Source organism: Cryptomeria japonica, chromosome 9, assembly GCF_030272615.1.
Source record: "Cryptomeria japonica chromosome 9, Sugi_1.0, whole genome shotgun sequence".
Taxonomy (NCBI): Eukaryota; Viridiplantae; Streptophyta; class Pinopsida; order Cupressales; family Cupressaceae; genus Cryptomeria; species Cryptomeria japonica.
This window is the reverse complement of record NC_081413.1, coordinates 743347473-743361498: the sequence shown is the minus strand read 5'-3', so window position 1 is coordinate 743361498 and position 14026 is coordinate 743347473. Positions and strand designations below refer to the sequence as shown.

At 37.0% G+C, this 14026-nt stretch overlaps 1 protein-coding gene across 1 annotated transcript in view; it reads left to right on the top strand.

The window, feature by feature from the left end:
* Positions 1–9646, top strand: part of LOC131038029 (protein POST-ILLUMINATION CHLOROPHYLL FLUORESCENCE INCREASE, chloroplastic) — a 125738-nt gene extending 116092 nt beyond the window's left edge. Inside the window, exons 7-8 of the mRNA XM_057970296.2 lie at positions 9064–9174; positions 9303–9646. Coding sequence (XP_057826279.1) covers positions 9064–9174; positions 9303–9419 — 228 coding nt within the window. The 3' untranslated portion in view covers positions 9420–9646. The remainder of the gene's footprint in view (positions 1–9063; positions 9175–9302) is intronic.
* Positions 9647–14026: the final 4380 nt, after the last annotated feature.

The following is a 14026-nucleotide window of genomic DNA, read 5'->3' as shown; positions in this document are numbered from 1 at the left end:
CCCATGGAGAGAGCCTTCAAAAGTCCGCCCCTTTGGTGATGTCTTTAAACTCCGCCTAGCCAAGGTATGAAGATAGCCATGTCATCTAAAACTCCGCCCTATGATGAAGAGTCCCAAAGTGCACCATATTGAGAGGTGTCTAAAGTCCGCCAAAAGTCTGCCATGTTGAGAGGTGTTTAAAGTCCGTCTAAAGGAGGTAGCCTCAAACTCCGCCCTCCTTGATGTTGTAGAATGGTCTCCAAAGTCCGCCTTGGAGAGGTCTCCCAAACTCTGCCCTCCAAACAAGTGACGATGCCTTCAAAACTCCACCTTTCCTAGAGCCCTCAAAAGTCTGCCCTATGAATGGGATAAAAAAAAAAAGTTAAGGCAAGCAAACATGATGATAGAGGTCATAAAACTCCGCCCAAGCATGAAGTTGAAGCCTTAAAACTCCGCCCTACTCTTGGAAGTCAAACAAAGTCAACAGCAAGTCCAAAATCGAATTCAAATGCTAAGTGATGTCATCAAATCTTCCTAAAATTCAAACTTCTAATTAATTTAGAAAGTTGAAAAAAGAGATTTTCGAAGATCAATGAGCTGGGAAATCAAAATGGAAACTTGAGATTAAAATTGAAAAGAAGATATTTACAGATTGAGGTGATCTTCAGACTGAGTTCCAAATTAGAAACCTTTTGGAAGATGCCAATCTATAAGCCTAGTTCAAATTTATGGATTGAATCCAATTTAGAAACTTGCACAAAAGGAAGATTTTCGAACTCAAAGAGATGACAACACAACTCGAAATTGGATGAGAAACTTTCCGAAGGTTTAAGTTGAATTTAGAAACACGAGTTGGATGGTTTTTACGTGTTTCTAATTGTGAAATCAATTTCATTACAAATACATTCTTTGTTTCTTCATTCTTACACCAAGAAGTTTGAATTTTCTGAGCAAGCATTGAGAAGTATTTCACAGATTGAAGTTTATTTGGAGGGAAATCTTGGTATTGCTTGCAGTTTTCTGATCCAAGAATCCGCAGATTTTGGAGTGGAACCAGCTGGTAGAAGGCAAAGTTGTTAATTTTTCTGAGTTTTCTTAAGATCTTCTAGCCTTATCCTCATTCATTCGAAGGTGAAGTTGAATTTAAAATGCAGATTTATTGCATTTTCTGAGTTTTCCAGAGTCATTGAAAGTGATTTTTGGTGGATCTATCAATTTTTTTTAGTGAAGAAAAATCATTTTATTGACTAAATAGAAGGAGAGTTTTGAAGTTATAACACTTGGTGTTGGATTGCAATCAATTGTCCTTAGGATTGAAGTGTTTACATGTGAAAATCCATTTTTTGTGGCTAAGTATGAAAATGAAATAAAGTCTCCAAACACTCAGCCATTCGCAGCCTCGATTTTCTTTAATCCGCGAACTAATTTCTAACTTAAGCTTCATGTTTACTTGCAGATTTTAAGCACGATGAAATTCCAAGTGGACAAGGATGCTCCTCCCGAGTCAAGGATGACTTCAAAATGGAAGAATGTTAGCGACACTAACCTCAGGCATATCAATCTGAGGGAGTTCAAGAAACGGATGTTTGGTTTGGACAACCTCGTGCCTACAATGACCTCGTGAAAGATGATGAAGAGTGGAATTGTGCATGTTGTCGGTTTTCTCCCTACCATGCAATGCACTGAGTTAGTAGCTGAATGTGCTAGGCATTACGACCCTGCCAGTAGGGATATTGTCGCACCAGATGGGAGAGTATTGGCAAACATCAGCGATGAGGCTATCAAGGAAGCCTTCAGAATTCCAGAGTATCATAATGTTGTGTACGTAACCAAGGATGAAGCTGATCGCATGTATCAGGATCATTTGGAGGAGTATGACGCCATCATCGATCATTCCTGGCTGGACAAGCCAAGGAAAGGTGCCTCCAAACTACAAAGGAAGAGCTTGGTAAGGGCATACTTCAAGGAAGATATTGGAGATATGATTCTCCTGGTGAACAGGATAATGGGGAATCCTCAAGGTGCTCCATTTGAGCCCTGGATGTATTATTTAAAAAATGAAATAATGAACGGAGTTAAGATGATAGACTGGGCTCAAATGATAAGTGATAACTTGGACAGCCAGTTGAAGAATCTGGAAGCAAATAGGACCTTCTTCATGAGCTCGTACTTGTTCTATTCTTTGGCTAGAACCTACAGGTACAGAGGTCTCACCTGCAGAGGGGAAGTGGGAAACAAAGAAAATCAGTTTCCCGTCTATGATAGTTATCCCCAGCTTCACATGGAAGAAAAGTTCCATTTCAAGAGGGTGAATGACACATTTCTCATGCACATCACACGGACATTGCAAGGTGGACTACGTCAGAGACTCTCTCAAGAGTCTATGGACTTCATCAGTAGATTTGGATATTGGTATACCCAATACCCGAAGTTCACTTACATTAGAATTCAGGGGTTTATCGGATCTCCCTATAAGCTCTCAGCTTACCCTACCAACCGAGTTGTGCTACTCGAGGTTGTGAGGCAATTGGAGGGATATATGGCAATTCAAAGAGATAAGAAGAAGAAGGCAGGAACCTCCTCTCTCATGATTGGGAATGGACTAGAGATGTGTCCGTCATCACAAGCTGCAACCACTGCTGAGAAAGAGCTAGCTTGGTACCCTTTTTACCAGTACAAGGCAAGAAAGAATTTTGATCCGTTCCACAAGATAAAAAGGGTCGAAGGGATGACATTTGAACACAGAGCTGATTTGGAAGATTATTGGGCTAACGCAGCCGATAGTTTTGAGATCAAGAAGAGATTTTGGTCGAGGATTCCCTTGAGCATGGTAAGAGCAATGAAGGTATTTAGAGTTGTTGATCAAGTAGAAGACAACCTTGAGTTTCAGCAGCCAGGTTTCGAAAAGATGAAGAATGAGCCACTAGCCTTGATCGATTGGTCAGAGGGAGAGAAATCAGATTTGGCAGACCTCATGAGGTCGGTGGTCGAATATTCTAAGTGGTGGACATCTAAAAGGACGAAACCATTGAAGTCTATAGGTGTGGCCTTGACCTATGACTTAATGGGAGTAGATGACTCTCTGTCCTCCAATTCGTGTATCTCCGTAGGCAATGCTCGGAATCCAGAGAGTGTTGGGTCCCAGAAGAGGAAGGAGTTAGTTGGAAGCTTTAGAAAGGCCAGGGGAAAGAAGGTTGTAGGGGAAAGACGGGAGTCCAACGAAGGTCATTCCATCCTGAGTGCCGCATCTGCCATGCCTGATCAAAATGCAGTTGAAGATTAGGAGATGGACGCATATATGGTAAATAATGAAGTGAGAGTGCCTTCTCCTTCAATGGAGGAAATAATGAAAGAGGTTGTCCAAAGTCCGGATAGGGAACAAGTTTTAAATGCAGCCACAGAAGTTGAAACGCCTGCATCTCCAGTAGTCTTCTTGGATGGTATAGCTACTAGACCAGGAGGGATAGATGATGGGTTTGATCAGAATACTGTAGAGCAGTCAACCATTCCTAATTGGTTGAGGGAAAGGATAAGGGCTAAGGTTCCTAAGGAAGCCCATTTTGAAGAGAACACAACAGTATTTCTGGAAAAGGTGAATGAGCCAGTTATAGTCAAGCCACCCAAGCCAGCCAGAAAGTTCTCTTTGATTTAGAGGGATAGTGCAAGATTCAGGACAGTTCAAATAGTTGTGCCAAAGGAAGGGAAAACTCGGGACAATATTGCCCCAGAGGATTATAAAATTACCACTATAGAGTTGGGCAAGCCCACCCAAGACCAAGAAGTCCAGTACTTCCATGACTCTTGCAACGCCCTCAAGGCAAGTTTAGCTCAAGAGAGAGAGAAAAGAAAGAAGGCTGAGGAAGAAAACCAGCAGTGGAGGAAATATGTTCTTCATCTCACTAGGCCACTCAACCATGAGATACCGGTCACCCCTCCACAGCCTCTTCAGCAAGAGTCAATGAAGCATTACGAGGACATGAAGAAGGGCACATTCACACAGGCCAAGGAATGGATTTCAGATGCTTTGGCACGTGCTGATATACTTATAGAAAATTTAGTATCAGCACATGAGTCGGCCTCTTCATTAGTCAACCGCATTCAGGACCTTGCTGCAAATTGGGAAGATGTTGAAGAAATTTAAGATGAAATACTTCCGCAATTCAAAGTTATCCGAGGCTTGTCGAAACGAAGTTTGGTGGATGCAGGTGTCATACAGGCTAGGGATAGGTATGACTTTAACACCTGGTATTATGCTTTGGTCACCAGGATTGAAGTTCTGAAGAGATCCAAGACTAAGTGCTTTGAGACAGAGGAGAGTGTCAGGGAAATTTTGAGTAAGGTGTTTCATGTAGCATCAGAGATTTGGAAGAAAGAGAGTATAAGAGAGAAGCACTTGCAGGCAGAGAACCTGAGATCCAGGATTCAATCGAGCTTCTTCAAAGACTCGGGGATGATTGACAAGGGCGATCTCACAAGGATTGCAAATTTCTCTTCATTGATGAGAACTTTCTTGCCCAAGCAGTTGAGTGGGAAGGCATCCTTGCCACATGTACTGATGATGTGGACATCATTGACTTCCAGATCAGCAACTTGCCAAGTGTCACTATGGAGGAGGTCAGGCTCATCGTGTCCAGATACATCGAATCTGCAAAAGGGGAAACTGGACACTCACCTCAGTGACAATAGCAGTCGTGCCACATGTCACTTTCTTATTCTTTCAAACTAATAGAGTTTTGGGAAACCCTAATTAGGGTTTGTGGCTTTCAATCTGGGCCCTTGATCACCGTTTGATCTCGGTCATTCTTTATTTTCTGAAAAACTAGATAAGGCTACCTCCTCTCATTTGGAGAGTGTGAGGTTTTTGACATATTGTTGCGTGAAGGTCATTTTCGAATAATATATCGCATGTGCGCTTTCTCTTAAGGCTTTGTAATCCCTATTGTTTGAATGATTAGCATGGTTTTAATTTCCTCAACACTTAGTTAAAGTTAATTTAGATTTGCTTTCATGTTGTTAAATTGAATGAAGGATTTGATAAGTGTTAATTGACGGTGTATCTCTACTCATACTTTTGGTGAATGGATGATTTCCATTTCACTATGCAAAGTTAGTCTGAGCCTATCCTCTGTGCATGCCAATATTCCAATCATAAGCACAACCTATTGAAGATTGCACCCGCTTTGTGTAGTTGTTCTCAGTGTGGTGAAGCAAAGTGTGGTTTCTCGAGAGCACCCAGTTGATACTATCTCCGGAGTTCGTAGGATTAGATCAACTTTCTTAAACCCTACCTCTTTTTCCCTTTTTGAAAGTCTAAATCCCCGAAAATCTAAAAAAAAAAAAAAAGAGCCTAAAATTGCTAAATCCGTCTAAGTCCAGCAGCTTCAAAGACAATTGTTAACGTAAGGCCCCCTTGAGATTTTCAGCACACACTACCCAAGTAGCTATCCCACTAAAGTCACTTGTTCGCACATATAGACCTTGAAATCAGTAGTGATTTTTCAAGAGAGGATAGAATACCTTCGGGTATCGTATTCTAATGTTTGGTAGATGATAAAACAAACACCAACAGGACCATTCTAGGCTAATGTATAGCAGGCTGATTTATATAACAGATGTTTTGTAACTTGTTTCACATCCTTGTGTTGGTTAATAGATTTTGTTCTCTTCAAAAATATGATAATATTGACTCCTAGCCCTGGACAAGAGAACAAACTATTAACAATAGTTGGAGAAGTTGCAATTAATTTTCAACTTTCCTCTAAATTTGAGAGGTACAACTCCCTCATATGATATAAATTTAGGTTTTTCCTAGGTATGCTTTTAAGCAGAAAGCAGGAAAGGTGAGACTTTTAACCAGAAAGGCCTAAAGGGGAAGAAAATAATCATGCAAATAGTGAAAGAACTTTTCTGGGTAACTGTCAACGAGTCACTGTTACACAACATTCATTCAAAGATAAACATTATATAACAATGACCAATGGAGAGAAACAAGTATTTTAATAACTCATCATATAGAAAATTTGAACAGAAAGCATCCACATAAGATGAATGCGATTTTAATTACTGCAGCACAAAGTCTAATCATATAGATAAATTGCTCAGAAATCCTTACTTGATATCAAAAACCAAAACAAATCAAATCCATCTTTACTCGTCTTTCAGAAAACAACACAAAGTCTGCTTTTCCAAAAATCCTCCCCCCCTTTCTTCTCGTTACTTTCCTACCCCTTTTATAACCACTAATACCTATTTGCAGTTTCGAAGTAACGGTTCTTGAAGAGTAACGGTCTTGAAAATGTTTGTTTCAATATCACCCTAAACAAAACAAAATTCATCAGGAAACATTAACATGAACTCATACCACAAATAACCCTAATTTTCTACCCCTTCTTTAGGTATTGGATTCCTGCCTACGATTTGATTGTCAATCATTTTGGCCTTTGTTTCTTCCTCGATCAACACCTAGAGAACCGCTGAAAATTCATCTTCATACTGTATGTACTTTGGAGCAAAGTCAGTCAAATGGAAGAGGATGTCGTCCTACATGTCATCAACATCTGGTTGTACCATTGGAGCCTTCCCCTTGAGCACCATCTTCTTGGTCGTCTAAAAGAACTAGCTACCAGGATTTCTCCTTGCAAGTATTTCTCCCTGCAAACACTGTTCGTGATTTTCAGCTTGCTCCGCAAGTTTTTCTAATAAGGTGGTCTTTTTATATCCGGCAAAATCAATTTGTTGTTTCCATGCAAGAGATTGTAGCCCTTGGATAATGTTCCCTTGTTCACTTTTCGACCAATTCAGTTTAGGATTAACAATCGGTGGTGGGTTATCATAAGGCAAAACCATTTTGACAGAGGGGGCTCATGATAGCATGCATTACTTCGGCCAGTTTCAAAGGGTGGTGTATTAAATTTTATTTGCAAAAAGTAATAATATCAAATGCTACGACTCATGCCACCACCTTTACGTGCCTTTAGCCATTTAATCAACCATAAAGAAGGGTACTTGTGAATCCTCACTAGATTTGTTTCTTGGGAGTTGTGTGATGTACGGTTATGAGTTAACTTGGGAGCATGCAGAGGAATTTGAATCCTCCGATACCTTCAATATCGGTCTATAAGGGGGTATCGGTCATCGGGAATAAAAAGGAATGTAGAACAGTGTGTATTTGTGGTTTTCACTTGATCACCCGATTAGTTCTTCCTTTGGGATCGCAACATTGGAGAATTAGAACTTAGCAATTCCATAACAAAGTCTTGACGCACTAAGGTCTCTCAGATAGGATGTGACCAATAGGGAGAAACCGCTAATTAAATAGGAACAGGTATTTTGAAAAATAAAAGGTGGGTAACACCCTGTAAACTTGAATTTAATTAGGGTGTCAATGAATTCAAAAGTAATGAAGGAGAAAATTATTTGTTAGGTTAGGGTTTCAAGTTATTGTGTAAAGGAAAAGGGTAAATTTTGGATTTTTGGCTAATTTCGAATTAAATATTAAACCAAAAAGATTTAAACCCTAAAATAATTTGGCCAGGTTATTACAGTGGTATTAGAACATATCACTTAAAATATATAATTGCATGGGATTAAAGAATATGTGCATTAATATATCAGGAGCGACATTACATTGTACAGCTCAATAGCAGTATTATGTTTGTAATCTTGTTTCTCCTTTATATCTTTATTTTCTAAATTCAAAGTTTTTATTTTGTTGGTGTTTGGACTTCGTAATAGCATGTGAGCATTACAGATCAATGTTTGTATAGTTTTCTAGTACGTTAGTAAAAACAGGAAATGGGAAATGAACTTGGAAATGACAAGTAACAAGGTTATAGGGTTTCAGACAAAAGAAACAACTAAATTCCTGTACCTACGTCCTGCTGTACATTTTTCTACTAGCATATGCAACAGTAATTAGACAAATAAGTTTATCACACAGTAAGAAAGGTGCATTCTCCACAATCTACACTTCCTTAACTTGGTTGGGCTAGATAGATGTGACATAAACATGATTAACTAAGGATATTGTAACCTGCCACATCATGCTTTGAGTAAAACAGCATTGTAATAACGACGTGATTCAGGGAATGTAAAAATTTAAGAATTTCTGGCCTTGATGATTGTTTTAACCATAGTTGTAGCTTTTTATGGTTTATAAACCTACAATGGTTTTTATCATTTTTTCTTTTTTAGGAACAAATTGGATAAATGCTCAGAAATTTTTTGACTCCTTAGTAAATGATAAATAATTTATGTCGAAACAAATCTGATTCGAAGAAATTAAAGTTTTGAAGATGTAAGATTGCAACCATGATATGAATCCAAGATTTGGATGTTTCTTTTCAGTTGGGGTTTAAAATAGAAGGAATTAGTGTTCTGATATGGCCAATAACTGGGACAATGCTATCTTTTTCAAAATCTTAATAAATATGTTCTTTCTGTTGTACAGTATTGCTAGGCTGAAATACCTGAAAGAGAACCATTCTCAAAAGAAATAATTACTATGGAAAAGGAAACTGCTGAAGAACTGTTGAAAATTGGCAAAGAAATATTGTAGAATAGGATGGACAATAAAAGGACTGAGTTGTCAAAAAGAATAAATTGATGCCTCTTCAGTTTTGGACATATGCTTATGTGACAATAAATAGAATTTTCTAAATTACTTTTGGCTAACACCAAACCTTTGTAAGAAATTTGTGGCCTTACTGATTTTCAACATCCAATCATTGCAAAAATTAAGTCTTATTCCCATATATATCTGATCAACAAAAATATTACCATACTATATTAAGTTCTTCATACCCAACAGGCTCGTTCTTTCTACTGACTACCTGGTTGCAAGGCAGTGTTGCAATTTGTATCCACACAACTGTATTTTACTTGTCATTCCAACGATATTCAAAGTGTAGCTTGTTTTCAATATTAAAGGAAAATAAACATTTTAAATGTGTTTGCAAGTCATTTAATCACATGATGCCCTTCAAGATCAATTTCTTTAAAATTTCATGATTGATGCTATAGTATAATACTAACTTGAGCATAATTACACGTTAGTGATGGAAAAATGATGAATCTTCCTTGCAGGGGCTGGCAGAAGAGTTAAGCCAAGATGGAGCTTGTGAGAGAGCAATATATGCACAGGCAAATTTTGTTGTGGAACGTTGTTCCTTTCCAGCTAACTTGGTTGTCGAAGGGGTACTCTTTAGCCACAAGCCTCTCAACTCTTGAATTAGTTACACTGTATTATTTGGAAATATTGTTCCTAAAATTCAATTTTTTTGAATATTCTAATACCTATTTTGGTCTTTACTTTGTGGTTGTAGGGTGATAGGTGTAGGCTTGATTTGGTGCCGGGATGCACGGATCCAGAATCACTTTATTTTAATCCTCTTGCAAATGTGGATGATGGAACATGCGAAGTCATTCTAGAAAATGAATAGGTTCTGTAAAATAATATATGTATTAAGATAAATCAAGGATCTTATGCCGATCATGTAACATTTTATTAGATGATGAAATTACATGATTTGAAGGAAATCAATTCACACTAAAAAGAAAATTATTAACCATATAAGTTGTCATCGATTGGGATAAACACAGTTGTTTCTGTTGAGTCAATATTGCTCTCTAAACAAGTACAATCAAAGGACTATCTAGGATGGGCATCCAGGAATCTCTCATATAAGTGTGCTTTAAAAATCACTACATTTAATTTATGGATGCAAGTAATATTATCATACAATATTTGGTATTTTTCTTTCAATAGGCTTCTACACAATCTACTTGTTTTGGAGGTTGTGATGAGTCCTAATTGATCTGAAACTTGGTTAAGATGTTTGGAGGTTGTGATGAGTCCTAATTGATCTGAAACTTGTTTGAGATGTTTGGATCTGAAAGGTTCCACAGTAAGGCACGCTTGTAGTATGGCGCAAGGACACTTGTAGTATGTTGCAAGGATGCTTATAGCAAGGTCTAGGTCACATGCAACAATGCTGTAGGAGTCACTTTCCCACACTAAATAGCATAGGATCTTTTGGGCGTTGTTCTTCACCTTATTCAGGTCTTTTGGGCATCTTGCTCATGCAGATTTGCTATTTTGGGTGATTCTTATTGCATGTCAAAGTGTGAAGAAAGTGGACAATAAGTGTGTGGCTGGGAATTGATTCTGTAGGCATTTTGGTGATGGTCTGAAACATCATGATGATGCGAGTGGACTCAACTACTTTATTCTTCAGGGCAGTGACCATTGGACTTCATTGCCAGGCAATGGAGAACTTGTGCTCTTGAAAGAGAGGTCACAAGTTCAAATTCCACAGGGGGGTATGGTATGTATTCCTCATTTGTAGCACAGTTAGGTGCCTCCCACAAGGAGTATGGGTTAGTCTCATATTGCTATAGGCCATTTGTAGATCCATATACAGACCACCCAACATTGTGGACTATAAGAGAATCTTTCTTTCTTTCTTTCTTTCTTTCTATACATTCTTCCCTAGAGCCGGGATGGCTTGTTTTCTATGGTGAACAACATTCCTCTTCTCATGTTGGTGATCATTATGTTTAGGGTGGTGGTTGTTTGGTTCTCGCCAGAGTTATTTTGGCCTTGTAGTTTGGGTGACCGTTCCTCTTTCTTGCCTAGGCATGAATGGAAGAGAATGTAGGGCTAAAGTTGGGATGCACTTGTGAAGGCACTCATGCTATGTTTGAAGGAACAAAGGATGTTGAGAAGGGGTTTGTGAATAGGGTGGATGCAAAGGACATTGTTAAAAAGATCCTAGATAGTAAGATTATTATAATTAAAATGAAAATGTGTTTTTAAACATTAACACTAAAATAAAAAATGTATTTTAAAAATTAATATTAAAGTTAACATCATTTTTTAATATTAAATAAAATAAATAAATGTATTTAAATTTTTTTTGGAAGTTTGGTCTAAAGGGTCCATCTTTTAGCACTATAAAAGGAGGTGCCTATCTTCATTTGAAAATCATTCATTCAAGTAATCTTTTGCATTCAATCTTTAGATTTGAGTAGTTTCTTAAATGTAGGGGATCCAAGGACAAAAACTCTTGGTACATTTAGGGTTTGAGAGGACAAAACCCCTCTTGAATTCCACATTTTGGACTAAGAAGGAATACTTTTGTTTCCAATCTTGGGTGATTCTATCTAGGAATCACAATTTTGTTGATTTTCTGGAGGATTTGGAGTTCACTACAATGTTTTGTGCATGCATATCATCATTTCATCACTTAAGCATATATGAAGGTTTATATATTGAGTTTCAGATTGTTGGTGGATTTTGGACATCATTTGGAGCTGGATCGGAGTTACTCTCGTCAAGCACCACATTGAGGAAGTAAAATTCAAACATATAGAGTATTTTAATTATCAAACTAGCTGTTGCATTAATCATCCCAATAATCACTTAATGTGTCAAGGGTGATCAGAACTGTTGAAAGTGGAAATTGTGAGTTTGTTTACTATTTGCAACATCCATACCATGCTAGTTACACCATAATTTGCACATATTGTAGGGATATCAGCACATATGGGAGTGGCCACATAATATTTTTCCTAGGTTGCAAGAATATCAACAAATATTGGAGTGGCTGCTTCATTTTCTACCTAGATTACAGGTTAACAACTATATCAATTAAGGCATTGCCTGGGGTGTCAAGTATATTAACTGTGAATTATAGTAGTTTCTCAAAAAAAATAAAATTTCTGGTAGTTGTTATATAACGTTATTTATTAATGTGCTGAAGATGTCAAATATGAATATCATGATATGAGTTTTGAATTGTTATATTTGTTGTAGTCATTTGCATTTCTTATTACTCGACAAGCTGGTGGAATTGAGTTTATATCGGTGTAGTTGATAATTGAAACAACTTAAATCTACGACTATATTGGGACTTAGGGTTTGTAGTTGTACCACACATTGGCGATTATAATTTTTAAATTTTGATTCAAATTCATCATATGAAATGGTATTTTAGTATTTGAGGATTTGATCAAGTGTTCCAGCTATTTGTTTTCAACTTTTAATTTGTTGTTTCAGTTTATTTTGGTTGTCAAAATTTAGAAAATACAAAAAATAAATAATAATAAAATTAAGAAAAGGGGACATTACATGACACTAGATTTGGGGATGGGATGCAAGCAACATAGCCTTCTTGAGGTTTTTCACTCGATCAGATTTTCTCTAGTAAAAAATGAGTTGTGCATTCTTGCTTATGGTATGCTTTGTCTAATTGTCTATTTTATTTTGATAATTTTGAACATTATATTCTATTGAGTGTTAATAAGCTATCAAGTAGTGATTGGATAAGATTAGCAAAGGTAGAGCTGGCATAAAATATTGTTTGATGTATCCCTAGGGCTATAAACCCAACCATTACTGATCAGGTGGTATCAAAGTAGTTGTTTCCTTTGAGAAATTTGTGTTTGTGGGTTGTGTAAGTGTATGTCAACGATGAGAGCAAGGGGCAATAGAGATTTTCTACATTTTGAGCTTGAAATTGAATTGAGTGGGTGGCTGAGGAGATTGAAAATGGTAAGAGAAGATGAAGGGGAAGCTAGGTTTGAAAAAATTAAGAGGATGCTGCTCAAGTTTAGAGTTTTGAGAACTTGCATAGATTGGAAGGCATGATGCTGGTATTAATTTCCAAAATGGGAATCCCAAAAGACATGGAAGAAGGTGAACCAAAAAGAGTAGAGATGGAACAAAGTGAGTCCTCTATGGGAATGTTTTTTTTTAAGTGAAGGCACAAACTTATATGCAGCCATATGGTGAGTTTAGTGCTGAAAAATTGGACCAATGGGCGTCCTTGTTGAAAATTAAGAACTTATTCAACTAAACATTTAGAATTTTGCCCCAAAGGGATCTGTTCATGTGGATCACAATGATTACAAGATATGCAAAAATAGATTTGTTGATAATTCTTAAAAAATGTTCAAGCAAATTTTATTGGTATGTGTAAAGTCAAATTCCATAAAATTTGATATATTTCCCATTGCTTGAGTTCCTAATCTAATATTGGCCTTTGCTTGTGGCATATTCAAGTGTCTTCAATCTAAAACAATAACGTGCACATATATAAGAAATGTATGTTCTTGCTTGTATAATTTTTATCCTGTTAATGTGTGGAGTTGCCTTTATCCTAACTTGTGCCTTCGCTCTACATGAGTAGGCAATATAAATAGCATAGTATTATGCCCTCCATTCAAATTTTCAATATGCAGTTTCTACAACATTTCTTGACTCTACTATTGTAATTTCACTTTTGCAATCACTATCCTACCATGATTGTTAGAACTAATTCATCCTATGCTCTCCACCAACTGTATTACCTCCAGCACTTATGCCTTGTCCTTTCTTTAATTTTGCTTTGGTTCTGCCACAATTATTAGCGATGATGTTTTGTTGTGCATAATGATATTCTTGGTGAGGTTTTGTCTTTTTACTTAGATAAGGATTTATGGATATTACATTGTAACTTTATGATGAGATATTTCAGTGTACCATTCCACTAATTTTATATTTAAATATTTATGCTATACATGTGTTTATCATGAATTGATTGTATGCGGTTTCTTATTAGTTATTGTTTGATTATGGTTTTAATTGATAATTCAAGCTAGATTTGATGTTTAGATAGTTAATATGATATGATGCTTTGTTGGCTATTTATGATTTGCTTCAATTATTATAGATATGAGAAGGTACACATGATGTGTGACTTGGTTGTACAAGTTAGGGTTAATCCCCAATAGTGGAAATAAATGAGATGCTCACAATTGGGTTTTTGTCTATTTGTGTATCAACCCTTGTCTTGTTCTATTTGGGTATGAGATGGATATTGTGTATCTCTAAGTTAGTTAACAAACGGGTTCCATACTAGTTTCGCCCCAAGTGCCAAGTTTCTAGCCTTCAAATTGTGAATACTTGCACCTCCATTTGATTTTGTATTGCATATATTTTCCCAAGAAAGTAAAAGAATTTTTCACTTATTTTCCATGTTGTCTTTCTGTAAGAAAGATTGTATCT